Source organism: Doryrhamphus excisus, linkage group LG21 (genome assembly GCF_037039965.1).
Source record: "Doryrhamphus excisus strain RoL-2023G ecotype Guam linkage group LG21, RoL_Dexc_Guam_v1.1, whole genome shotgun sequence".
Taxonomy (NCBI): Eukaryota; Metazoa; Chordata; class Actinopteri; order Syngnathiformes; family Syngnathidae; genus Doryrhamphus; species Doryrhamphus excisus.
The window spans coordinates 15,091,827-15,118,900 of NC_136377.1; the positions used below are offsets into that span (position 1 = coordinate 15,091,827).

The 27,074-nt window shown below is 44.1% G+C and overlaps 1 protein-coding gene and 1 long non-coding RNA gene across 4 annotated transcripts in view; one reads left to right on the forward strand and one right to left on the reverse strand.

Annotated features, from left to right (window-relative positions):
* The window catches only part of LOC131138185 (uncharacterized), a 27,746-nt gene continuing 672 nt past the window's right edge, over positions 1–27,074 (forward strand). Inside the window, exons 1-4 of one of the 3 annotated variants that reach the window (XR_009132067.2) lie at positions 1–75; positions 886–947; positions 1,020–1,149; positions 19,790–19,878. This is a non-coding gene — a long non-coding RNA (uncharacterized LOC131138185). Of the gene's footprint in view, positions 76–885; positions 948–1,019; positions 1,150–2,579; positions 3,476–19,789; positions 19,879–27,074 lie in introns of those variants that run through there. The other 2 variants (XR_013625242.1, XR_013625241.1) reach the window with 2 other exon arrangements.
* fgfr4 (fibroblast growth factor receptor 4) overlaps positions 20,745–27,074 on the reverse strand; it is a 12,059-nt gene continuing 5,729 nt past the window's right edge. Inside the window, exons 10-19 of the mRNA XM_078788005.1 lie at positions 26,252–26,445; positions 26,018–26,163; positions 25,682–25,803; positions 25,501–25,611; positions 25,198–25,388; positions 24,163–24,285; positions 23,873–23,943; positions 23,660–23,797; positions 23,473–23,578; positions 20,745–22,498 (exon numbers count right to left, since the gene is read on the reverse strand). Of these exons, the coding sequence (XP_078644131.1) occupies positions 22,322–22,498; positions 23,473–23,578; positions 23,660–23,797; positions 23,873–23,943; positions 24,163–24,285; positions 25,198–25,388; positions 25,501–25,611; positions 25,682–25,803; positions 26,018–26,163; positions 26,252–26,445 (1,379 nt within the window). The 3' untranslated portion in view covers positions 20,745–22,321. The remainder of the gene's footprint in view (positions 22,499–23,472; positions 23,579–23,659; positions 23,798–23,872; positions 23,944–24,162; positions 24,286–25,197; positions 25,389–25,500; positions 25,612–25,681; positions 25,804–26,017; positions 26,164–26,251; positions 26,446–27,074) is intronic.

Sequence of the window (27,074 nt, forward strand, 5' to 3'; positions counted from 1 at the left end):
GTTACAAACTGTCCATCCATGACATGTGAACATTCCCATGGATTATATGGAATTCTTGTGACAGATGGACACATGGTGCGTGTTTTATGTGCATGTATGTGTATATGTGTGTGTGTGTGTGTGTGTGTGTGTGTGTGTGTGTCAAAGCAGCTGGGCACTGGAGGTAAAAAAAACAAACCCTATCGACCAACAAGCTGCTGGAGTTGTTAGACACCTGTTTGAATGCCCCCTTCCTCCCCCCTCCACCCTAGCCCCCTTCGGACACTTGATACGAGGGGAACGAGAGGGAGAAAACAGCTGGATCAACTGAACGTTTCCTCTTTGCGTTTCCTGTCCCAGAACTGGCCACGTCCGTCCATCCGTACGTCACGTTGGCTAATCGTCAGATGGCTAAACCTTATGCGTATGGCCTTGTGTTTACATGAACCCTAACCTGACAGCAGAGGGTGAGCTTGCAGGGAAAAACTGGAGAAAAGTTGTGTGGTCCTGCTCCCGTGTGGCGTGTTTCCAACACAACTGGACCACCGTTTGGCATTGGATTTAAATAATAACAATAACAATAACAATACAGGTGTCTCTGAATACAGACGTTGCACTTGAAGGCGTCATAACTCCTTATCTTTAATGCCAATGAGCCGTGTTTGTCCAACCTGTTTCTTCTCCAAGAAGTGTGCACCTTATCTACAATGTAACTGCACTTGTCCATCTTAATATTTACCATATATTGAATAAAACAACATAACATTTGCATATTAGCAATATATGTATGTCAGTCAAAAGGCTAAAGCTACTTCAGAGTCCCATTCACCTTGTCCTTTGGTGTGATCAGTAACTTCTCTCAATTCTATTTGCAACAAAACCTAACCAAAACCTCCTACCTTTCAGGGCCACTTTTCAGTGGTTCCCCCTGCAGGACATTTTGGGGACTCTGCATATCAAACCTCCAGGTATTGAATCCAAAGATGTCTTCAAAGTATCTTAAATGGAAACTTTTACCACAACCACTGTTTTTTAAACAGGTTGTGAGCCATCATCAGTGGCTAAGAGGCTTATTTGGCCCCCACCAAAGAGAGGGGGCAGGAAGGAGTCCCTGATGCTCCCCTCCTCAGGAGATCACAGCACTCTGAGCTCCTCTCCAGGAAATCAAAGGTGAGAGGAACTAAAGGCACTCCATCGTGTTGCTAACGAGGGAGGGCACACGTTGCAGGTTTGATCCATTCTTGGTGATTTGACATATATCAACATGGCTTCCTTTTTCTATTTAGGATGGGTAAGATAGCCCCAATTAAACATGGAAATACATTCCCTAAAATACAAAATATATAACTCTCATAAGGCTTCTTAATGATTTAAAGAAATAAATAAAAAACACACAATCATGTAAAAAAAAAACAGTAAAATAAAATCCCACGCATGCACGGGGAGAACATACAAACACAGAGATGGCCGAGGGTGGAATTGAACTCGGGTCTCCTAGCTGTGAGGCCTGCGTGCAGGCCCGAATTGAGATTTACCTACCCTACCTTTACCCTAGTTTCAGCCGCTTGCGAGAAAATTCAAACCTGCAATAAAAGCCTGTTGTTCTGGTATCAATTTTGTTGTTTGCGTGTCACGTTGAGGATCTTTGACTAGCTCATGAAGTTAACGTTTGAAGGTATGACAGAAGCTTGCATTGATTAGTGAAGGAACAAATCCACCTTCACACCACAGCGGATATGAGCACCTCTGGTGTGACGTGCCACGTTACCCAACATGTTTTTTTTTATTGCCGCTTAGCCGGAAAGCTTGTAACTTTCTCTTTTTATTTATTCTTTTGCTGGCCTAAGCCAGGAAATCCTGTGCTGGCGAGCGGGTCCTGGACGCTGTGTCCATTGTCTGCTTTCCATTGATGCTCTTCATCCAGCTGTAAAATCTGGTGTGCAGTGCAGTGAAGAGTGCGTTTTTTGGGGGGCGGATGCAGCGTCCGCTGTAAAAAGATGTCACCCTCCCCTCGTGGTCAGGTCACAGTAGAATAGAAAAAAACCCATCAAAACATGCCGTGTTTGCTTCCTGAGTGCTTCCTCTGCACTGTTCCTCAGCACCTCCTGCCCCCATGCGTCTCTTGGCCGGAGCTATACGTTTTCATGGTGCATTTCCCCTCTTCCACCGCGCACGTTCTGCAGCGTTTAGCATGAGCAGATTAGCATAACAGTCTCCACAGGAACCTTGTCAGCATTAAAACTTCACTTCCCCTGCAAGCGCTTTAACTGCATAATCTGTTCCTCCCACCAGCAGCCCCCAGCCCCAAAAGCCGCGCATTGACTCCCCCGTGACCTCCGTTTTGCGTCTGAGTGCTGACAGTATCGCTTAATGATGCAGGATTGCCAGCACACCACATACTGGATGTTGAAACTGGCCGGCCTGCCTCCTGCTTCCTCCCACTGTCAAATAATAATAATAATAATAATTAAGCCACAAGATGTTGGCCCGCGCTACGACTAATCACACTTGAGCATGCGTCAACCTAAAATAACATTCTCCTTTTAGGACAAACACGGGTCAAAGCGCATTAATACTGTTTGTGTTTTCTGCTGTACCAGGAAGAACCAGGCCAGCATGTCCACCGCAGTGTTTACAGTTGTGCGACCACAAAGGAAGGACATTTTTTTTTCCAATTCCCTTCCTTATAATCTGGACGTGTTAGTGGGCCCACCAAGCACGAATTCCGAAACCGGCATTTAACAGTGAATCACTACGAGCCAACCAAAACGCAACAGACAGGAGAGCAGATCTTTTTTGTTTCCGGCAATACTGAGGTTTGCATCTCTGCCACGTTCCGCCACAGAACTCCATCCGGAGATCATTAAGACGTCGGATAATAAAAAAGAAAAAAAAAAAAGAAAGCACTCTTGTTTTCCTTGCGGAGTCATCCATATTCCCAGGTTCCCACATCCGGACAAGGAAGCGGCTCTGAGGACAGGGAACAGGTGGATCCGCAGCTCTGTCAGCTGGAGGTTCTCCTTCTCTCAGCAGTGCTCTCATTTCCTCGACTGGGTTTTTACTGCTGGTTCTGAACTTGCAAGGCGGAGCTCCAAACCATGTAACTCGGTACATTTGATGGGTCTCACAGATTTATTTCAATCATATTCTTTATTATGTTTACTTTGCACAAGAGAGGGCTCCTGTCGTGCAGAAGATCTTTAAGGAGCATTTTTTTAAATAGCAGAGGGCTCCTGTCGTATACAAAAATCATACAACATTTATCATGGTTAATTGGTTCCAGGGTTCCACACCCTGCCGTAGGATTCCTTATTTAGGAATCCCACTTAGTTGATGTATAGAAAACCTGTTTATAACCTGAATACCTTTTTCAACATTATTCCAGCTATCTAGACATGAATTAACACTCCTGTAGTCACTTTGACACTCATATTACCCAATATACTGTAGTAGAAGAAGCCAATTAAGAGACTCACACTCATGTGTGTTGCAATAAATGTGTGGAGGACGTGTGGAGGACAGGAAGTGTCATCATTTCATTCATTTATTTTTGACTGCTTATCATCCCAAAGGTCGCTGGGTATGCTGGAGACTATCCCAGCTGTCTTTGGGCGAGAGGCGGGGTACACCCTGGACTGGTCGCCAGCCAGCCAATCCCAGGGCACATATAGACAAACAACCATTCACACTCACATTCATACCTATGGACAATTTGGAGTGGCCAATTAACCTAGCATGTTTTTGGAATGTGGGAGGAAACCGGAGTACCCGGAGAAAAGCCACGCATGCACGGGGAGAACATGCAAACTCCACACAGAGATGGCCGAGGGTGGAATTGAACTCCGGCCTCCTAGCTGTGAGGCCTGCGCGCTAAGTGCCGTGCAGCCCAAGTATCATCATTTTTACGATTATTATGTTATTATCGTTAGTGTGTCTGTGACCATTGTCAAATACTACTTAGCATCATCACATCTTTGAATGCATCTTCTGAAGGCCTTATACGTATCTGTATTTTAGTTCATTTGTCTTGACTAGAGTTGAAACAGCAGAGCTGTCCTGTCATATAGAGGATCTTTGACTCGTGTTTTTTCCAATAGGCCCATACAAGTAGCAGAGCGCTGCTGTCATCTAGAGGATCTTTGACAGTGCTGAGATGCTACTGTATCTACTACTGTATCTATTTATAGCTCTTCAGCAGATATTGGCAACTGTATGTTGGATGACACATTAAGTCTCCACTCGATGTCCTTCCTCTCCCACGGTAGCCCAGAAACATGGCATGCACCTTGCGGCGGCGTAGCAAGCATTGATATTGATATTTTTTCAATTTGTAAATAGGCTAAAACCCGTCCAATATTCTGTAGATATGCTTGGAAGTTCTATGTACCCAAAGGTTATTGTGTCCTATCATGATTTATTCATGTTATTAGTATGAACATTTCAACTTTTTGTTGCTCTAGATAACAAATGTGACTTTTCAAGAGTGCAAAATCATTATTGTGTAACCTTATCCTTAGCCTTGAAGCACACACACACGCACACACACATTTGAAAAGAGGAAACGTCATGCATATTTTGGCCCCCAGATCGTGTTTCGCCTTTCACCCGATCCACTCCGGATAGATTTGATTATGGCAACCACCACAGGCCAAACCTAATTAGCACGTTATTGGCGGCAGGATATCCGCATCGTGTTTCAGCACAAGCCCGTCTCAACTGTTTCACGGCACTGACATCGGCCGAGTGTGTTTATGTTGCCCGAAGGAACACGGAAAATCTCAAGATAACAGGGCAGGACATCACTCTCGTTGTAAGGCTGATGCATATGAACGGAAATATAATACACTTGCTGGTGATACCAAAGCCATTCTTTAACTGAGAGACAGGTGCTCGAACCCAAGGGAATGCAGGGATTCGATTGGCTGAGACCAGGCTGATGAGGACTAATGGGACACAAATAGTGACACAAATGGCTTTGACTGGATGAGACACCAAACGTGTCGGGACACAGATGGGAGAAAGCAAGGGAAGTTCAAAAGGGATGACAAGGTCACAAGTCAACGCATGGGAGAGATGGGAAAACATTATTTACGTTACATCCCATTCCAAATGACATAATAATCAAGCAGCCTGCAGTGTTACTGCAATGAGAAGATAACAAGGAGCCACATTGGGAAGGATGCTTCCAGCTGCTGCCTGCTCATAAAAGTCGACACTTGATTTGCCCTCAGAAAGTTGGAGGCACTCTGAATTGACACAGATGCCAAAATGGTGAGGAGGACGTTCCCTTCATCGGACTTTGGAGTGCTTAGAGCTTAGACGTAACTCAGTGGGCACCTCGCCGTGCTGGCTTTCCTGCCTGACTCAGACACGTCCGGCCTCCTGTGGCCGCCGAGAGAAGCAAAGTTGCGTCACACACACACACACGCACACACACACACACACACACACAAAGGAAGGCACATTGTTGTGGTCCCGTCCAATTGTGCACTTTGAGTCCTGCCACCTCGCTTATCAGCTTGTGCTGAACTTTGTTCATTAGCGCGTTGTCGTGAGCTGCCTGGACCACCCACACGTTCGATTAGTTCTGCTGAGTAATGCGTGCTATACGTCACGTCTGGTCCCAGCAGACGGCGAACTAAATGGAACTGGCGACACGAGTTTGATTTAATGTGTGGCGCTTGAAGCTACTGTATTTACAGGAGGCACAGCTGCTATGACATTTACACAAGTTTATTTATTTTTAGATATCTTCACTTAACCTAAATAACTTACATTCTCTGCAACCTTTCCGCAATACTAACCTCCGACACTAACACAGAATTTGGCTTATGAAGGCATGTGACTTGTAGTCAGTAAGTCTGAGGGTTAAAGGTTAACATGTAGATCCCATTATCTGATCTCCAGACTTTGAATCTACCCTCTTGCAAAACTAAAGTCACACTGGGATTGACATAGTTCAACAAGGCAGACTTCATAGTTCAATAGTTTGGAACACGCTCTTGGTCAGTTTCCATAAGGCAATTATGTACGGCATATAAAACATACGCAATAATGGAAGGAAACTTTAGTCTTACTTCAAAATAAAAGATCATCTGTCTGCCGAACACGATCTTCATATGAGCAAAGTAAATGATAAGAGGATCTAAGGTTGAACCCTGCAGAGTGCCATCTTCATAATAGCAAACAAAAAACCTTATGATAAGAGGATCTAAGTTCGAACTTTGCAGAAAACCAGCTTCATCTGAGTAAACCACAAGCCAAATGACCTTTCAGAACCCCGTCTTCAAACAACTAAGCACACCGTATTGGCCGGTATCAGCTACTACATCTTATACTGAGGTGCGGATAATTGACTGCTATGCTTGTGACACCTCCTTTACTACTATTAATTGTTTAAATATTCATTCAACTGGGCTCCTCTGGCTCCCTCTGGTGGGCAGAGTCAGCAATGAGATGCTTTGCTGTGTCTAAATGCATTATGGGAAAGAGATAAAACGTTTTTTTAAATATTAAACTCATATCGGTACTTACATTGTATATTTCTTTGCTACTTTTTGAGTGTTGTTGTCTGACGATTGAATCTTTCTGTGTGAGATGACCCAGTGAGTCAGACTCTTACATTGAGTCTTGACCTCCTGCCGTTTCATAGCTCACGATTGGCCCGTCTAATGCATGATTTTGAGTGTGCCACGATGTACCATTTTATGATGTGTACATGTGCAGTTTATTGTCCGGTGAGGAAATCTGTTTTTGTCTGCAAATTTAGTGGGATGCGACTTCAACACCGGTGACTTACGTAGACAAACCTCGTATGATGTTGCAGACCCCAACCTCATCCAAGCAAACAACAGAGCAAGTGATCTCAGTTGTACCTCCCGGAACACAACATTGACGCTAACAGTCTTCCGTCATTCCTGCAGTTCAGGAGAAGAATCCATATGTTCGATCTAGCGTGTCCAAACTGTTGCAGGTACTACGAGTCCAGAAGGTTCACTTGCCTTCCAGAGCCTCTGGGGGACACGTGACCCTGCTGCGTGTCAAAGGTTAAACTCACCCAACTCACCTCTCCCACCGAATGCTGGCATGACCACATCTGATGCTTTTACAGCGTTTTTGCTTTGGTTCTGCGGAGAACCGACAAACGTCAGATGGTACATGTTAGCTGGGCTGCTTGACAGCATCACTTCCAACTGATGAAGTGTTCATAATTGGAGCGCTTGCTTGAGAAATGTAACCTCAGATTGTAAGAGAACGGAAGGGGCAACAAAAAGCCCCCCCTTTCAAGGCTGCGCATTTTTGTACCACGGAGTCTCCGCCAAGGAGCGTTTCTGCAACCATTCTGTACTGTTTGAAATTGAGATCTTCCAGCTGCCTCTACGTAGGTCTGCAGGCCTCTGAAATGGCTTCCAGGGACATGTGACCTCCAGGTTCATAGGCCAGAGTTCAGAGGACCGGGCTCTTTCCTCTTGACTCTCACTTACAGGACAAAGCTCACATTGAGTCCAGACCTGGGATGGTGGAGGATTCTTCCCAGGAATCACTGAAACTGTGTTGTCTGCCAGGATACATAATTCACCTCAGATTTAGCAACTAATCACCCCAGTCCTCCACAAATCATAATTAGACATCCATTTTCCCACGCATCACAAAGTACCCTAGAGCAGGATTACCCACAATAATACACACATAATAAACACCTAATGGCCCGTGCACTTCAACTACAATGGCCGCATTTGTCCAGACTCGGAGCACCGCCGAGGTCCTGACCCGTGGACCCTTTCGCTTACAGCCTTCAAAACAACAGCTGGCACAGGAGGAAGGGTGGAAGATAAGGGAGGGGGGGAGAAAGCGGAAGAGAGGGAAGGCGGCAGGGGAACGTCAGGGATGGAGACGCCCGGCCGCGGAGGCACACTTGGTCTTGTGACTTTGTTTGAGGTGATTTTTGTTCTTTTGTCGACGCTTGACAGTTTGACCAATGATTAGTGCAGCAAACTGAGATGTGCTTGGAACTGAAGTTGTCTCATAGCTGTGCTGGATATAACTCACAGGACGCTACATTTAATGCAATATATAAATACGCATATTTACAAATACTACTTTTCATTGTCTGAGATCTATCTATTGAATGACGTATTTATTCATATATTATTGTGCACCGCATTATACTAAAAACACTTTTGATACTTTGATCATCTTCCTAAAAAAGATTTTAGATCAGGATTTCTAACAAATTCAATTATTTTAATAGTGGACATAGTGACTTGTCTTGTTTTTTCAAATGTATATATAGTCATAAATGTTGTGCTGAAAACCTGAATACGTTTCATGTTTTTGTAATAATAATATACCTATATATAATAGGCTGTAGGAATTCGAATAGGAGTTCGATTCCACCCTCGGCCATCTCTGTGTGGAGTTTGCATGTTCTCCCCGTGCATGCGTGGGTTTTCTCCGGGTACTCCGGTTTCCTCCCACATTCCAAAAACATGCTAGGTTAATTAGCCACTCCAAATTGTCCATAGGTATGAATGTGAGTGTGAATGGTTGTTTGTCTATATGTGCCCTGGGATTGGCTGGCCACCAGTCCAGGGTGTACCCCGCCTCTCGCCCGAAGACAGCTGGAATAGGCTCCAGCACCCCCGCGACCCTCGTGAGGATAAGCGGTAGAAAATGAATGAATGAACGTTATGAAATGATACAATACAAAATACAATCATTTCACAAAATCAAAGCAATGTGTTGAATGGGAATTCCTGTGCTATTTTGTAAATACTGGTCAATGACATTCTTTTTTTTGTAAATTGAGTATGAATCCAGTGGATTTGTTTTTTTACATCACTAAATTTGACCTTTAAATGAAGCAAAAACATGTAGTGTTTATTATTACAGGTGTAAAGGTGCATGGTGCAGGTGAACTTAATTACGTGGATAGTCAAAGTGTAAGCAGACGCGTTGCTAAATATGTGAAACATGAATTAGTACACACACACACACACACACACACACAGGACCTAAAGATGTTTTCAGCTGTTGCTGCTGCTGCTTATATAAGTGCCTCTTTGTTCCCTTGGAAATTTGGGCTTCACCCCTCCTCTGTTACCTCCCCCCTCTATCTCACTTCTTATCCTTCCTCTACATCCTGGACCTTAACGTCTCCTCTCATTCTCTTTCTTCCGCTCCTCCTCCTGAACTAAGTCTTAAAATACTTTCACCTCACATTAGGACTTTACCATCTGGCTTGTATTTTGTATAATGTGTGTGTGTGTGTGTGGGGGGGGGGGGTATATCAAGGTAATAGTAATGGTTTAGTTTATTTAAAAATGCTTAACAAAGTCAAGGTCTGAGTCTGTACGGTGTATCACTCTGAGTTGAATTATCAAAATATGATACATAAGACAGAAATTGAAGGTGTGATAACAACTTTGTCTTTTAACGACCACTACAACTGGCCAAAAATGAACAATTGGAACCAACGTCACCCACCGTGGGTCCATTTTACAGACTTTTTTTTACACATTCTGTCATGGTGAACATGAGTACAACATTTTGCAATGATTGGACCCACAGGAAGCCATAGCAAAGTTTAACGTTTTTTTCTGATGCTCCAGTGTGGCCGTTTTTGCGAGTGAGTTTTTGTCGGGGTGGATCGCAAAAATATGTAGAATAAATAGAAAATTTGGTGAGAAAAGTGAGAGGAGGGCCTCCCCCCCGGTGCAACAGCTTGAGAAAAATAAAAGATGACAGTGAGAGAGTAAACAGAGTGGGTGGGCACAGCATGTTTTCAGGAAGTACATTATAAAGACACCTAAACACCTAAAAAACATTGACGTGTGCGGTATGCGAGACAAAAATATATTAAAGCAATCTGCAGTTTGTTTTGATAAAGCAACAACAGAGCATGTTTGTTGTGCAATAAGACACAGTGTCATCATAAAAGCAGCGTATAAATAGAGGAAGAGTGCAGTAGTAATAAACACACCCGCTTTTGACTTGACTCGTCAAAATGTTTCCCTCTAGTCACATGAATCAGTAGTTTTATTGTGCTGTCTTTTTGCATCCATCGTTGTGTGTCCAAAGCTCTACAGTCGTAACATTTATTCATGGAGGAAAGAAAAATGCAGTAAAACAAAAGTCTTGAATGAGTTCCTCATGGTTGGCACATAAGAAATGAATGCAGATGAGCGATCAAAGGCGCATGAACGCGGATAAATGCTTTATGGTTTTCTGTGCCTCGCCGGTGGCCTCCATCCCCATCGTTCCTCCTGACGGCAAACACAAATATTTTGCGATATGACACAAAGCCTCCTTTTGAATGTTGCACATAAAAACAGACGACTAGACGTGATCCCAAATCAATGGAATGAATTTCAAGGTCTCTGTGTAGGCGTCCGTCCACACCTCCTGCCAGGAATCCAACCACACTTCCTCCTGAACGCTCTCAGGTGACATTCCAGCAGGAATATCTTAAGGAACGCCCAAAGCCTTTATGCCACCATCGATGCCGAGCAGGGCGGTGGTGCCGACGCCGGTGCAATCAGATCCTCTTTGGATCCCCCCCGGCGTTTGTTCCCCTGCACTTGTTTTCACTGTCAACACAGCACTTGAGAGAATGAAGGGGGGGCCAAGTACCTGCAGCTCAGGAGGTAATAAAGCAGCCAGAGCACAATTTAAGTCCAGTCGAGCTTCACCGACCTTCATCTTATCTCACATTCCATTGTTAGGGGCGATACTATCGAAATGAATGAACCTTAGGGATTTACTATCCTCTGAAAATGAGTCAACCCAAGTGGTTGACATTTCCTTGGTGTGGGGATTGAGTGTGAGCACCGTTGTTATCTAGCTCTGCCTCAAGTATCTTGAGCGTGGAATTGAGCAAAGCTCCACAGATTTGTTACTGGAGTCGTCTTCCGCTCCTCCATGATGCCAGAGATGGTGGATGTTGGTCAACTTGCAGTCCTCCACCGTTTTTCATCTTTTTTTCACCTTTGAGGCTCTTTTGTGATTATTCATTCCTTTTCTACTGCTTTTTCCTCACGCGGGTCGCAGGGGGGGCTGGAGCCTATCCCAGCTGTCTTGGGGCGAGAGGCGGGGTACACCCCGGATTGGTCGCCAGCCAACCATTCACACTCACATTCATACCTATGGACAATTTGGAGTGGCCAATTAACCTAGCATGTTTTTGGAATGTGGGAGGAAACCGGAGTACCCGGAGAAAACCCACGCACGCACGGGGAGAACATGCAAACTCCACACAGAGATGGGTGGCCGAGGGTGGAATTGAGCCCTGGTCTCCTAGCTGTGAGGTCTGCGCACTAACCACTCGTCCGCCGTGCCGCCCCTCTCTACATTCACTTATCACGGTTGGGTCTGGAGCCAATTAAGAGTGATAAGCAAGGACTTACTGTAACGCTAAGCAAGGTTATTGATGTCTCGGGATTTTGAAGTGCCATCTCTATTGCGTTGGCCCTTGAGAAGATGGACTGTTATGAAATGTGAGTTTGAGTAAAGCAACAGTGAGTGACTTCTCTCATTGAACAGAGTCTCTCCAGTCTCCCAACTGGCGCCCAATGTCGTCTCTTCAAGTGTCTTATTTAGTCGGAAACCCGCCACTTCTCACATCTCGAGACCCCTGCGCTCGCCGGTCCTCCTCCCCAAAACACACACTCAACACCTATTCCATTTTTTCCCCCACCTTGAATAATCTCGTTCATCACATGTTAAAAAACCTCAGCCCTGGACGTGAATGAAAGGTGGGCTGTGTCCGGGTGGGAATGGGCCCCCCGTGAAAGATGGGTTTGTGTGCGCCAGTGACTGTGTGTGTTCATCTGGCTGATATGTTTGTGTACTTGTCAAAGATAGAGTTAAACATCCTACAGGCACATTCTGTTTTACCGTTACAGGGCCTCAATACCCCAAATAGTCGTAACAACATTTAATGCAGCGCTAGTTCGTATTTGTGCATTCGATATGCTTACTTTTTTGCTACAAACAAAGCTAGTTGTCCATTTGTTTTCAGAAAAGCAACCTTCTTTAGAGAAAGAGGCCCATTGTCGTATCCAATTGTGGTGTCATTAAGGAACCCAAACATACACTTCCCCTCCCGTCCACTTTTGGCCCTTAACGAGGCGCATTAAAATTGTGTTTTTTAACGTGGCAGGAAATGACTTTTGTGTGGTTTGCGTGATAAAATGAGATGCCAGGAAGTTCTACATTTAGAACTCGTCATGGGGGAAACAAGGATCCGGACCTGGCAAGGCAAGAATGGGACAAAATGACTGAGACAAGGTAGCGGTACGTTCCACTTTGTTCCTCAAGGGGCACCAGTGAGTCGTAGTATTTGATGACTGATCTGCATTCCAACCTCATTACAGTCGAGGGAATCTGGGAATGAGTTTACTCATAACAGAAATATCCAAGTAATGGTAGGGGAGGTGACCACAGAGAACATTCTGAGGTTGGCTGGAGACGAAGGCGGATGCGACATGTTTTACGCTACAGTGGATTATGTGTTCATTATGAGCCGATTCTTGCAGGGATTTAGTCGTACAGTTGTACAAATCGCTACATACTATAATGTAGTAGTAGTATGTAGTAGTATTATGCAGTGTTTCACCAATGAAAATGCCCAAATTGGATTTACCAGACCGAACACAATTTGTTCCGTGTAACCATGGTAACAGGCATCAAGTATCACAGTAGTATTTGATTGGTTTGATGATTCTCTGTACATTTGTTGAAAAGCGTTTATGAGGCTGACCGGTTTGGACCGGTTTGGAACGGATTGGAAGTGGAGTCAGTGGTATCACACATCAAACAGTGTAACTTCATGTTGTGTGCAAACAGCGCAGCATAAAATAGCAAGTGAGCCCTCGCTAATGTCTTCTGACGCGCACAATTTTTTGCGGAATAATGCGAGGCAGATGCACGCCATGCTCCTGTGTGGAGGGGGACTGCTCAGGCCGTGAGATAATGGCAGAGGAGAGGCCAGCTTAGGAGTAACGCCACTACCGCTGTGTGCACTGTGTGTGTGTGTGCACTGTGTGTGTGCACTGTGTGTGCACTGTGTGTGTGTGTGCACTGTGTGTGTGTGCACTGTGTGTGCACTGTGTGTGTGTGTGCACTGTGTGTGTGTGCACTGTGTGCGTGCGTGTGAGGGCCAGCGGATGTTTTTCATCCCCTTTCCGCTCAATTACCGCCTCTCAAGGTCACACATATCTTGTCCTAGGCAACGTTGTGGCTTTACTGGGCCGGACTACTGCTGTGTGTGGTTCGGTTTTTTGTCTTTTAAATTCTTTTTAGCACTTTTGGACTCCCCACCCGTGATCCCCTCTACCCATAAAAAAGGCAGTAATGAGCACCTCTGGCTCCGCAGCATAATGCAGCTTGTAAACGTTTGGCGTGCGTTATTGACAAGTTCTCCTCCAGCTACATATTTCTGTTCTCTTAATGGATTGAATTAAATGTCGAGTGTAGAAGGAGAGCGGACCAGAAAAAGTGTGTGTATGCCCCCGCAAGTGTGTGTGCGTGTGTATGTACATTCCGCCCGGTGACTCCGGATCTAAGCGCAGCGCGTCGCTCTCTAATCCCGTCTTCCTGTTTTCCTGCAGGAGAAGTGAGGCGGAGAGGAAGAGCAGATCCGACGATTAGCCTGATAAAAGTCACAGTCAGTTCACCTGAAAGCCACAGGGCCATGCAGTATTGGCGCTGTTTTGGTTTTTTGTGAGCATGATTGCGCAAAAACGACAAATAATGATTCCTGTGAAACTTTGTGGAGGGGTCTAACAGGTCACGTCCAATTTGGTTGAATAAAAGATATATAAAAAGAGATTTTTCCCTCCAAGCAAACATAACCAATCCACTTCCCCAGAATGCTGCTCATAGCGTCATTACGGTAATTAGTCCGGAAGGTCCAACTCTAACCGCAAAGGAATCCGTTCCATGTTCCATGTTCCATGTTACATGTTCCATGTTACATGTTAGCACAAAATTGCCATTTTACATCGGACAGTTTAGTGGACGTTGGCCAAAATGGAGCTGGGCGAGCCGACAAACGCCTTTCCAACATTACTTGGTTGTGTCGAAAAGTCAAAAGAGCAATCAGTAAGTACCAGTCTATCAATGTCCGACTGTCTGTGTAGCATTATAGCGTGTGCATACAAGGAGCGAGGTTTCCCACAGCAATCAGTGGGTCTACCCGAGTCTTGGGTCTACACTGGTAGAAAACGCTAAAATGCTAAATCTACTTACCATTGAGAGACGTCTTAAAGTAACTTCTTTTCTGAAACTTTGGACTATCCAGTCTCTACTTCCGGATCGGATTTGGGATCCAACACATATGGCTGGAATGTTGAAAGCAGACATTTTGAAAAGATAAATCGCCGTTTATTATCCATTTCTATAAAGTTGCATTCACAGCTAGCGGCACAACACCGGAAGTCCTCCTAAGCACTTGGGAGTGGCGGGCCGCGGGTGGAATGGAAACAAACCGTTTTTACAGGAAGCACGAAATCCAAAGACATACAGCTGGAATAGGTGCAAATTCTGGAAGCTCTAGAAAGCTTTTGGTATTGGTTATTCTGTGTAGCTCTACAGGAGTCCACAACTCATTACAAAGTGGACCGGTGCACAGCGAGAGGTATTGGTTTCTGTGTATAGTTTTGTTTGTTCTGACATCGGACATTTGGGGTCTAAGTGGGGAAATGACACACCCCTTTTTGGGTGTATCACTTTCACATTTCACATTATTGCCACCTACAGGACGGGGGTGTAAAGAGTTGCTGAGCCTTGGCTGATGTCTTGCTGTCAATTGAATGGTCCAGTAGTTTAAAAGACATGTTGTCTTTGTAGCCACAAGACTGTCGAGCCTAAAAGAAGCCTGAGGGCGATGTTTGTTTAGTCCCCTAAAAGCTTCTTCTGTTGCCTTCATGTCCCAGACTGAGTCACCGTGTCTGGCCTGAACAGCAGATCATGGTCACCCAAATGCATCACGACACTGTTTGTTAGTTAACACTAATTGTACGTCTCATATTGACAATTACGCTCCTTGCATTTTTTTCCCCTCTTACCGCCCTCCAACACACAAACGCTGCCACTCTTCTCCGACCCCCTTTAACTCCTTGTTGCCCGACTTCCTGTCTCCACGCAGCAGCCTGAAAGCCGAGCCAAATCAATTAGTCTGCAGAAATTACAGCGCAATAAATAACCAGTCGGCTGGTGCGGCGGAGACGGGCGGAGGGGGAAGCGAGGCAGTCATTGGGGGATGCGGGCGGGGTTGGGCCTGTCTGTGGGCCCGTCCTGTCTACATGGCAATAGGGTGGGCCTCCAACTGACATAAACATGACTGACTTTTACTGTAGAGCATTGAGTGACATACATTGTACATTGTATTGTAACTTACTGGAATAAATGACATATGTCTAACAATGCTTAGACCAGGGACGTCCAAACTAAGGCCCCGAGCCATTTGCAGCCCATGGCTGTTTTTTTATTGGCCTGCATCACATTCTGAAAATATATTTTCCAAGAAAAAAGACAAAAAAAAGTTATAATTGTCTGAGAAGAAAGTTATATTATGAGGGAAAATAACATCATTTTAGTAGAATAAAGTTGAATGCTCAAATTAACTAAAAAATTCATTCATTCATTTTCTACCGCTTATCCTCACGAGGGTTGCGGGGGTGCTGGAGCCTATCCCAGCTGTCTTGGGGCGAGAGGCGGGGTACACCCTGGACTGGTGGCCAGCCAATCACAGGGCACATATAGACAAACAACCATTCACACTCACATTCATACCTATGGACAGTTTTTGGAATGTGGGAGGAAACCGGAGCACCCAGAGAAAAAAAATCATAAAATCATAATTACAACAATGTTAAGTGAAAAATGTTGTATTCCAATAAGAAAAAAATGAAAAAAATTGCAAGTTTAGGAAAAAATATTATCTTAAAAATTTCATAATAATAAGAGAAACACAAAAAAAATAAAGCAGAATTTTTTTTTGGTGGGGGGGAACATATATTACGGGCATAAAGTCAAAATATTAGGGAAATACTGTTGTAATATAACAAAACAATCGCAAAGGTTATTAAAGAGAAAGTCTAAATATTATATTTTTGATCTTTTTATAAAATGTATAAATGGGGGGGCAAAAAACAAAGTTCATAGTAATGATACACTTTTTCACTGATAACACAAAGCTGAGATGCTGTTTTTTACTCAAAATATATATAATTTCTTCGCTACTGTACAAGTGTTGGTTTACAAATTAAGTGGCCCTTGTTGCATCCTTTCATTCTTTAAAAGGTGGCCCTCAGTGGAAAATGTTTGGGCACCCCGACCTTAACATATCATGGCCATGTTCATGACAATGATGTTGTCACGGTCTGGCCAATGGTGGAACACATTTGTGTTTTTCATTGAGAGTAATTGTATGGAGCATTGCAGGGAATATGTCAATTTTGGTGGGGACCTATGATGCTTTTTCCACTTTTCTGACCTATAAATGTAGTTAGAATGTTGTATTCTCGTGATAAATGATAAATAAATAGAGTTTCAGATAATGACGTTTGCGCATTTGGAAGTGAGCCTTGAAAGAAGTTTGGGATGGCTCTGAAGGCACGGTTTCATAAGGCGTGGTGAAACTGCCCCTTTGTGATGTCACAGAGGGACGGGCATCCTTATATGGGCTCTCTGCCCTCCCCTAAGCTCTGCTTCCCCCACCCTTCCCCAAGCGCTGCTCGTACGGGAGTTCCTGATTCCCTACCAGCAAAATAAATGTATGTTAATCTGTCAACGGCATTTCACACTGGACTATTTTGTCAACGTGGGCCAGCATGCAGATGCCAACAAACTTTTCCAAAGTTACTTGGTCATGTGGAAGAGTCAGACGAACAAAGCATGAAGTAACAATTTGTAAAAAGTCATGGAGCAAAAGCGCTCGTATACACGGAGCGGGGTTGCTAATAGCCGTTTGCCACCACAATTAGTGGCCACATTAGATGTTACTGATGCTGTAGAAAACCAAATGCTAAAATGCTAAAGCTACTTACCATTGAGAGACGTCTTAATGTAACCTATTTTCTTGAGAAACGTGTCTGTCCAGTCTGTACTTGCGGATCAGATTGGGAATCCAACATGTTGTAAAACAAATTGTAAAAAGATACATCGGCGTTGATGATCAAGTCCTACACCATTCACAGCTGGGGCAAGTGTGACCCACCACAGCGGAGTGGGCGTGCCTGCAGGCAGGGCTGTGGGTGGAATACATTAAAACACACCATTTTTGTCTGAACCACAAAATCCAAAGAAATACAGGAGAATAGGTGCAGATTCTGGAAGACCCACGTATGAAGCGGTGTGGTCTGGTGATGGTGTGTAGCTGCTCTATAGCAGTCCACAAGTCAATGATCCCTTTAAGTGTTTGCTGCACATTTAACCTGCTTTGCCACACTAGTTTTGAATCGAAAATATAAATACTAGCAATATCAGCATGAAAATGCAATACTCCACGCAAGTATTACTCACTTTTTGGAGGTATTGTAGTTGCTCCTGTTGAAATCAAGCACTATCTCACTCATCCTCCTTCTTGGCTTTATCACGCTGTGTGTGCGTGTGTGTGTTTGTGAAGTACTTCCGAAGGTCACCAGATAAAGTAGGCTAGCAAACATTACGCTGCACACACACGCACGCACACACACACACACACACACACACACACAGCTGCTGCTCCAGTTGTAACCTTGCTTATCTGTGTTTGGCCCTTCTTAAATGACACACTTTTAATGTAGCAATAGCAAGCAAAGGTGAGACAGAAAGCTATTCTGTGTTGGTTTGTGTATGCTTGTACATGTGTGTGGTCTAGGGGTCAGTGTTATGCCGGAAAACGGTTCATTTAAAAATGGTTCATCTTTAAACGCTGCAATTGCAGCGTTGACGTGCTATTATAACACAGAATATAATAAAAGAAGAGGATATACTTCTTAAGTATCCATTTTAATCTTTGCACGTTTGAATCCCGCTTTGGATCAGTCCCCTGTGCGGCTGGAGTTGACAGAACATTCCCTGGAGCGTTCCAGAGGGGAAGTGGGAACATGTTTGTAAAAGATTATCACCTCTGCTGTGCGATCAAAAAGAAAAATACTTACTATTTGGCTGCAAAATCATTGACAGTGGCACGTTTCACATGATTTGACTTAGAAATGACTCAAATGGTACAAAACCTTGAGCGCTGTACATTCATGACTTCCAATGACTATATTTCATCTTAAAGGTATCATATTTATGCATAATGTTGCAGATGCACGTATGCCTTTAGAACATAGCTACAAATTTCCCCACTGAGGGACGAATAAAGGCATATCTTAATATGTGGAAGCTTTTGGATTCGGATTACCACACAAAATAAAGCAAGAAATCAACACAAATCCTGGGCCGAGGATGTGGTTTTAGTTGTAGGCACTAGGCAAAAACCCGTCCAACACAGTCTGCTCTTTGTTAAAATTCTTGGATGCATTCCCGCCTGGAAGCGCCAAGCAACAGCCCACAGATGCTGGATGTGAAGGATCGCGTCCTTCCAACGAGACTGCGGTCGATGGGCCGTGACGATGATCTTGACCTTTTCCGAACGTGCATCGTGTTCAACATGTACAAGTCATGGGTCACTGGATTATTGACATAGCTTAATTACACTTGAATATGAATATGAATATGAAGTGTCCCTTTTCACTGTTGCCTCTGGTTAAGCATCGCTATTCTGGCATATTGATGTGTCATTTTCTATTTTTGTCAGTAGAGTTGGTAAAATTGGTGTAGTTAGTAAAAAAAAAAATTAGCATTACCGAGTTCAGCCATCTCTGAGGAGCTGTTTATGAAAGTGTGGCGCCCAAAATCCCCACATAGTCGCTACTTCAAGGAAAAACATAAACATAAAAATGATGGACAGACTCTACCGGAAAGGCGAACTAGTTCTTGTTGGAGTTGTTTGTACTGAGAGACATTGAGAGACATTGAGAGACATTGAGAGACATTGAGAGACATTGAGAGACATTGAGAGACATTGAGAGACATTGAGAGACATTGAGAGACATTGAGAGACATTGAGAGACATTGAGAGACACGAGGACACTGGACAACCCCACCCACCCACTCCATGGGATGATAGAGGGGCAACAGAGCTCATTCTCCAACAGTAAACGCTCCATGACTTCACTCATTCAATCTTCTTTATCTTCTATTGTTTTTATTTATCTTATATTATTTATTGTATTATATTTTATTCAGATGGCATTGCATTTATTTAAAATTCTAAATAAAGTCTAACATGGCTCCTGGTTCATTTTGCGTTCTTGAGACTTTTTTGTGCGTCTTTTCAAGGTAGACACACAAGCCAAATTTACGTCAGTGTATAAAATTGGTTGGTGGCAGGGAAACATTTGATAACCTGGTAATACAAACTACAAACAGTTACAAAATGACACCTGCACAACCAAAACTAAAGAAAATAAGTTGCACTTTGTGTATATTTATTAAAATATGTCTAGATCCCCCCCCAAAAAGCAAACGATTTGTGACTCAGTGTCAGTCATCTTTCTTCTTCTTGTCACGATATACGTACGTACGTACCTACCAAGGACTCATTGACAAGCAACCGTAAAAGGTGGACTACGTTTACACGATGTCAACTCAAATATGTTACACTTTGATTATTGTTGCTGTTTTGGGCTGCATAGTATGTTCTTGCAATACTGCACCATCATTATGTATTTGTTTTGTGTACTCGCTGTTGGAAATATTCCTCATTGAGATGCAGATCCCAGACGGAGCCCGGAGTCCTTTATCATCTCCAGCCTGAAGACCCTTGGGGAGCTTCCAACCCCCTGACTGACCAAGATTTATTACACACACACACACACACACACACACACACACATATATAGTACGTATATACAAACATACACCCATGTGCATGTACAGACCACACAGTGTGCACACGTGTTCTGGAACATACAACACACAGAGAGATAACACATAAACATGCGCACTTCAAAAGCAGCGTCTGAGTGGGATCTCCGCTGCCCTCTCCTCCCTTCCTCTTGACCCTTGACCCCAGTCTCGTCACGGCTCTGTCTCGCCGCGTCTTGCTTTCAGCGCCCGTCTGGCTCTCGTCGTCCTCACGTCGCACGGAGACTGTGTTGTCCTACTTTATTGGGGTGCACTACAAGGCAACTTGAGTGCTATGTCCTTGTAGCAAAAAAAAAGCAAATACAGAAATGTGTTTTTAAAATAGAAATTAACATTAAAAACGAAAATAATGTAATGATAAAAGTGAAAAAATACAATAAAATAAAGAATGAAAAGACTAAAAAAGATTTTAAAAAAAGGATTCAAAGTTATTATTATTACTTTTATGATTTCATGTAAAAGGCTATGCTTATTCCTACTCCTTTTCAGACAGTACTTTTGATGAACATGTTCAAATCGAAACAATGTTCCCTCATTAGAGCCAATACAAACATACGTATAGCCTACGTCTATTTATCATTATGATACATATATTTTAAAGTAATGCAACAGCCAAGCAATTTATTCAGTAACGAATGCAATATACATTTAAGAAATCTGAAAATGTATCATTATTATATAGTGCAATAAACCCTGCTTCTAACTGCTCCTTTTCAGGCATATTGAAGTGTAAACACGTGATGTTTGTAATACTAAAGTAATACTAAACTAAAGCAACAGTCCCTCATCGGAGGCCATTCATGTCTATTTAAAATTATACTTTATTTCATATAAAAACATGACAATAAACAAATAAATTAGATATTTCTAGAATAACTTTTCTTATGGGGAGGGGGGAAAACATTGCAGAAGGTGGTCACTGTTGCCAAAAATGGAATGAGTGGAGCATGAAAACATTAAGAGCTTCATTCCAAACAACACAGAAAGTAAAATAACTTCACCGTCGCCTTCCAAATGTGGTCCAGAGTATAAATAAAATAAAAAAAGAAAATACAACTCTTAGCTTTCTTCTTCTGCTTACATTTGGGATTTTCATCTCCCTGGGGGGGCTTCTCTACAGCTGCTCTTGGTGGCAAATGTTGAATTAAGACTTTTTCATTTCAAAGATGGCGTCCAGGGATCAAGATGGGGGGGGGGGGGTGGCCGTGTGTTATTAACATAATAAGAGCCTCTTCATTTACACACAAGCGCCAGTAGGCCCATGGACACACCCTTTTTTCTTTTTTTTTTTAAAGGCCCTCATTGTCCAGCCCGGCAGCAGACCTGGGGGACCCCTCGGCAGCACTGGGGCTGGGTGAAGGGTTACCGCCTCACAAAGGAGACAACCCAGCACCCTCCCCACCCCTCCCCACCCCTCGCCTCTATCTCCATTCCCTCACGTCTCTTCTATTTGAAATCAATCACACTGGCTTTCACATTCGCGCCCACCCCCCGACCACATAACCACCCCCCACTACCACTTTGCCCTCAGCAGTGACAGTGGGCTTGGGCTCCCCGCAAGTCCCTAAACCAGGACTCTCTGACCAGGACCTTGTTGTTATGGTCATGTAGACCACCACTGACACATAAGGACCTTTAAAGTCATTTCAAATGTAAAAATCCATCCATTTCCTGTGCCCCTTAATCCTCGTTAGGGTCGCGGCTGTGGGGGTATGCTGGAGCCTATCCCAGCTGACATCGAGCGAGAGGCCGGGGACACCCTGGACTGGTCGCCAGTCAATCGCAGGGCACATATTTGTGGTTTTGGTACAAAAATATAAACAAATGTTTTCTATTTTTGCAGCATATACAATAATTTATAAAAGGCAAATGTATTTTTGTTGATGATATATATGTACATACAATATTTGTATTATTATTTGAATATATTCACAGGGAATCACAAATTCAGGCACTTTGCTGCCGTTATGACAGAAACTTCTGAGATCCTGAGATTTAAGACTGTTTTTTGTTTTAAATAAGCAACACAAAAGTAAAATAATCTTATAATATAGAGAGATTTATAATTAACAACTTTTCTTATTATTATTTTTTCAAACATAGCAAAATAAATGGATTCTTTTCTTTTGTTCAAATGTCTTTGATAAAAAGACCAGGGTTGGCTTCAGCTTGCCAAAAGCGTCCCAGCTGTTTTGTTTGTTTAAGGTGTCCAAAGTTGAGTCCTGAATGTCCTCCGTCTTCATCGTCAGTGCTCCGTACATTCGTAATCAGGTTTGGGGACGTCCTCTGGTGTCTAAGGGCTTTGTCTGGTGCCACCGTGAAGGTCGAATGGAAACTCTTTCTAGGAGGATCAAAACTTTCAAAGCGACATGTGGTCCATCTATCGGAGTGGCGTCTTCATGTCGATGTGGGAGCGCACATCCTGGTAGGCCAGCAGGCAGGGCTCGGAGGACAAGGCGTCGTGGGTGAAAACCGAGTCGTTGTCTGAGGAACAGGAGCTGGATGTGTCCTCACATGACGGCGAGTACTGCTCGAAGGGCGTGGACAGGTCCAAGTACTGCAAGGAACACAAACAGGAGACGTGTAAACAACAAAAACGACGTATGGCGTCATTGTCCAGCTGTGGCTTTTGCTAAGGAATATTCTGGTCATGCACGCGGTTTTGAGAACCACATCTGCTCGGGACCGGCTCATTTGTGGACACATACAAACCCGAAGACATCTGTACTTAATCTACATGTCAATCATGTGTAACTAGCTTCACTATGGATGCAAACATTTTGTTTTTTGTGCTGAATTTCACATCTGGCCTTCACGTTGTGGTAAAAAACAACAACATGCATGTACATACGTATGTGCTAACAGTATGTACTGAAACATACGTAATGTTTATCTTCTGGGCTTCTCGCTCCTGTGATAACACTAGCCAACTGATATGGTATGTAATAAATGATCTTAGTTTGACTGAGCTCAGCTGTTGTTATGTACCTTGTTATGTCCTGTTTTCATGCTATAACGGAGTAATAGACTATGCTAGCTTGGCTTAGTTAGCCTCGCAATGCTGGCGCTCACCTCCTTACTCCCATGTCTGCATGCATAAGCTAAAGTAGCTAAATGGTAAACTAAACTAATGTTCTCATACATCTTAGTGAACATGGACATTGTGTGTAATAAATCTTAGCTTAGCTTTTGTCTGCTGAAGTTGTACCAAATTCCTGTTTTCATGCCAGCGAGTAGATAGCATGTGTTAGCTTTGCGTTGCTGGAGATAATGACTCTTGTCCGTGCGTGCATGCTCGCGAGGTTATAAAAGTACCGAATGTAATGATTTGTTTGTGAATGTGCATTTTAGCGAAAAGACCAGGGCTAATAAATCTTAGCTTAGTTTAGCAAAGGTTAGTTGAACTGTTCTTGTGCGTATGTGTATGCTAAGCTAGCAGGAGGATTTCTATGCTTTTTATTCACTGACCCACGTGCACATAGCAAACAACAACCATACAATAAATCTTAGCATTAGCTTAGCTCAGCTTACCTCATCAGAGATGGACAGCAGCACTTTGTCCAGTTCCTCCACCAGCTGTTTGAAGGTGGGCCTCTGGGTGGGAACAGCATGCCAGCACTCGCGCATCGTCATGTAGCTTGACACGCAACGCCACGAGCAACAACGTTACACACGATCCACAGATGAGAGACAACTGTTTCTCGGAGCTGCCACTTACAGCTCATGTGTGCAGTTGGAGGGTTTGTCCATGCGGTGTCCTTCCTTCAGCAGCTTGAAGAGCTCCTCGACTGGAATGCCAGGGTATGGGGACCCTCCCAGCGTGAAGATCTCCCACATGAGCACACCAAACGACCACCTGAGGGTGAGAAATTGCAGGTTTTCTTATTCCTTGACGACATGGAGCGCCGTCGGGGTTTGTAGCTGTGCTTACACGTCGCTCTGGTGTGTGTAGACTCTGTCGAACAAGGCCTCGGGCGCCATCCACTTCACCGGCAGCCGTCCCTACAGGGGCAGACACGGTTAGAGCCAAGCCCCTCGGTTACCGCGGAAACACAGCTGCACGCGCTCAAACTACCAACTTTCATTGTCTAACTGTAAAAGGAACTCCTTCCCTCTGCCACCCTCCCGAGTCTCCCCTTGCTTGTCCCATTGAGTCCCCCGCTAATCAACAGCCAAACATCTGACACTCGTCTTCAGGGAAGGCGTTTACGCCGCACTCACGTTGGTGCTTTTCTTGTAGTAGTCGATCTGGTGGACCCCTCTGGCCAGACCAAAGTCGGCGATCTTCATGACGTTGTCCTCGGTCACCAGAACATTCCTGGCTGCCAAATCTCTGTGGATGCACTGCAAACAAAAGGACACAAGGACGGCTAAGTTCCACATTCACATTCTTTTTTTCAGCTGCAGCTAAATGTCCACTCTTGTAAAAGTTTGGCCTTTCACTCCACGCAAATATCTGGATATAGAAAAATGTTTAGGGTCCAAAAAAGAAAGGCAGTGTTTACCCGCAGTGAATGGCTGTCATTAAAGCTAATTTTGGTTTTCATTTGAAATAGACTCGGGCTGAACGGACCAGCCTTGGTTTTTGCGGGTCTCTCCCCCATAATGGAGGGTTAGTGTCAGTTCTCTGGCAAACCGAGGAGGCCTCGCAGCCAGAAACCTGATGCCTTCACCCAGACGGCCACTCTGCTGTCTGTTTGCTAACAGATTTATGGTGGCTCTAAAAGGGACAAAGCCGGTGAGACGGTGGGGACGGACAGATGGATGGAGGAGAGTAAACAGGACTCGGAGCTAGGACTGCCTGAAAGCCCGTCTGAGATGCCGGCTGGCAAACAAAGAAGAGTGTTGATAAGTAAGAGCAGAGAGCATGCGAAGAAAATGGGACCAAAAAAAAGACCCATCTGGACTATTGATCTGAAGGCCATGTGCTCATAAAACCCCGATTGAATTCCATTAAAACCCCCAACTATGTTGACATTGACCCCGTCAGGATACACATGCATCACGTCATCATATTCCCATCTTTGGCTTTAAATACAATTCAAATACAATTTTGTGGTTTAGATCCATGATCATGCTAGGTCCATTGTTTCCAACAACCAGAAAATATTTGGCTTTAGTCCACTAAACAAACACAAGTATAAATACTAGTATAAATACTAGTATAACCATTTGACTGCGTTTGGCATGGCTTGACGTGTTTGAACTCACCCCAAGACTCTGATCATCTTATTACATTCAAAGGATTCCACATACCCGTTTGGAGGCCAGGTACTCCATCCCTCGGGCCACCTGGTACGCGCAAGACAACAGGTCCTTGAAGGTGAGCTGCTCCTCGGGCACCTTGGTTACGTCAAAAGTATAGTCCATGCCGGGAGGCCGTCTCGCCCGCAGGTACTCCCTCAGACTGCCCTTGGAAGCATACTCCACCAGGACATACAGAGGTCCTGTTTTTGGGTAGCGGGGCCCAAACAAAACTAGGTCAGTTAATTGTTTCAACCCAAAGGCGAGGAAGTCTTGAGAATCCTTGATCAAGGCTTAGAACCACGTACGACTCACCGTCCTGAGTGCAGACACCCAGCAGATTGATGATGTTCTTGTGTTTGTCCATCACCTTCATCAGCTCCATTTCTGATATCAGGTCTGCAAGATCTTTGTCTGTGGCGTCATCTATAGCCAAAAAAAACCATTCATAGACAAGCAGAGACTTGAACTGATCTTTTGAGGTTATCATTTTTACCTTTGAGCATCTTAACCGCCACAGTGGTGGCCTGGTCTGGAGAGTCCTTGTTTATGCCGTAGGCCTCGGCTCTAACCACTTGGCCGAAGCAGCCTTCACCCAGAGGCTTCCCCAGTGTTAAACTAAACAGAGGATAGCCGTGGGTTAAAAATAAGTACGTCCAATTGTAAACAGCTATAATTTGGGGCTGGGACTTTCTTTTAAGGAAATTACATTTCTACAATTTCTGTTTGAATCCTGGGAACTAAACATAAGTTGAAAGGAAAAAGTATTTTGCAGGCAGCGAGGCACATCTATTTCGCATGGCGAAGACATGAACATTGTTTAATTTCTTACTTGTCCCTGGGGAACTCCCAGTCCGGGTCGTAGGGCAATTCAAACTCCATCACTCCAGCCAGCATGGGAGAGCAGCTTGACGAAAGGCGAGCCACTCTCATCAGAGATGCACTGGACTTGCCTGACGAGTTGGACTCCACAGAGTACTAAAAGAAGAAATAAAGAAGCAAGTTCAGCCTTCGAGAAATGTGAATCGAGATTAAGCAACCACGGTGTTGAATCATGGCAACGCACCTGTCTGCGCAGTGGGAATTTGGAAAGCTTCTGGACCGGCAGGGCATCAAAAGGCTCCCTTCTTGGGTGGACTTGCATCCGACATAAAACCACGATGACGATGGCCATGATCAGAGCCAGGAAGCCACAGGCGTAGATAATGATGTCGGTGTACTTGGTCTCCATGGTGTCCATGGAATCAGCAGCTTCTTCCTCTGTGGTGGAAACACTTTATCAGTCAAAACACGTCGTGGAAGGTAGATGTCACAAGATCTTGTGAGATTAAAACGTGACAATGGCCCAAGACAATAAATGAAGTAAGCACACAATATACGAAAATGAATTGTGCCGGCCTTGATATGTTAGCATGTGCATGCGTGTTTGTTTTCATCAACTTTGGCCTCCAAACCGACAGGAAGAGGGTGCATTGGTTTCAGAACCTTTCAGCACCAGTCATATAGTTTTTGCCTCAGTGGGTGGAGACCGGGAGCAGAAGAGCAGAAGAGTGTAGATTACGACATATTGTCCTATTTTTTCCTTGACCTATTGTGCTTTTTCCACTTTTTTGACCTATAAATGTAGTTTATAAAATGTTGTATTTTCGTGTTAAACAATGCCAAAGTTTCAGATAGTGAGGTTTACGCATTTGGAAATGAGTCCAAGTTTGGGGTGGCTCAAAAGGCTCAGTTTCAAAAGGCATGGTAAAACTGCGCCTTTGTGATGTCACAGGGAGGTGGACTTAACACCTTATATGGTTCATAGTTAGGAAGTGCTTTGGTGGGCATTTCCGAAGGCAGGCCATGGGGTGGAATACATTAAAACCGACCCTTTTGGCCAGAAGCAC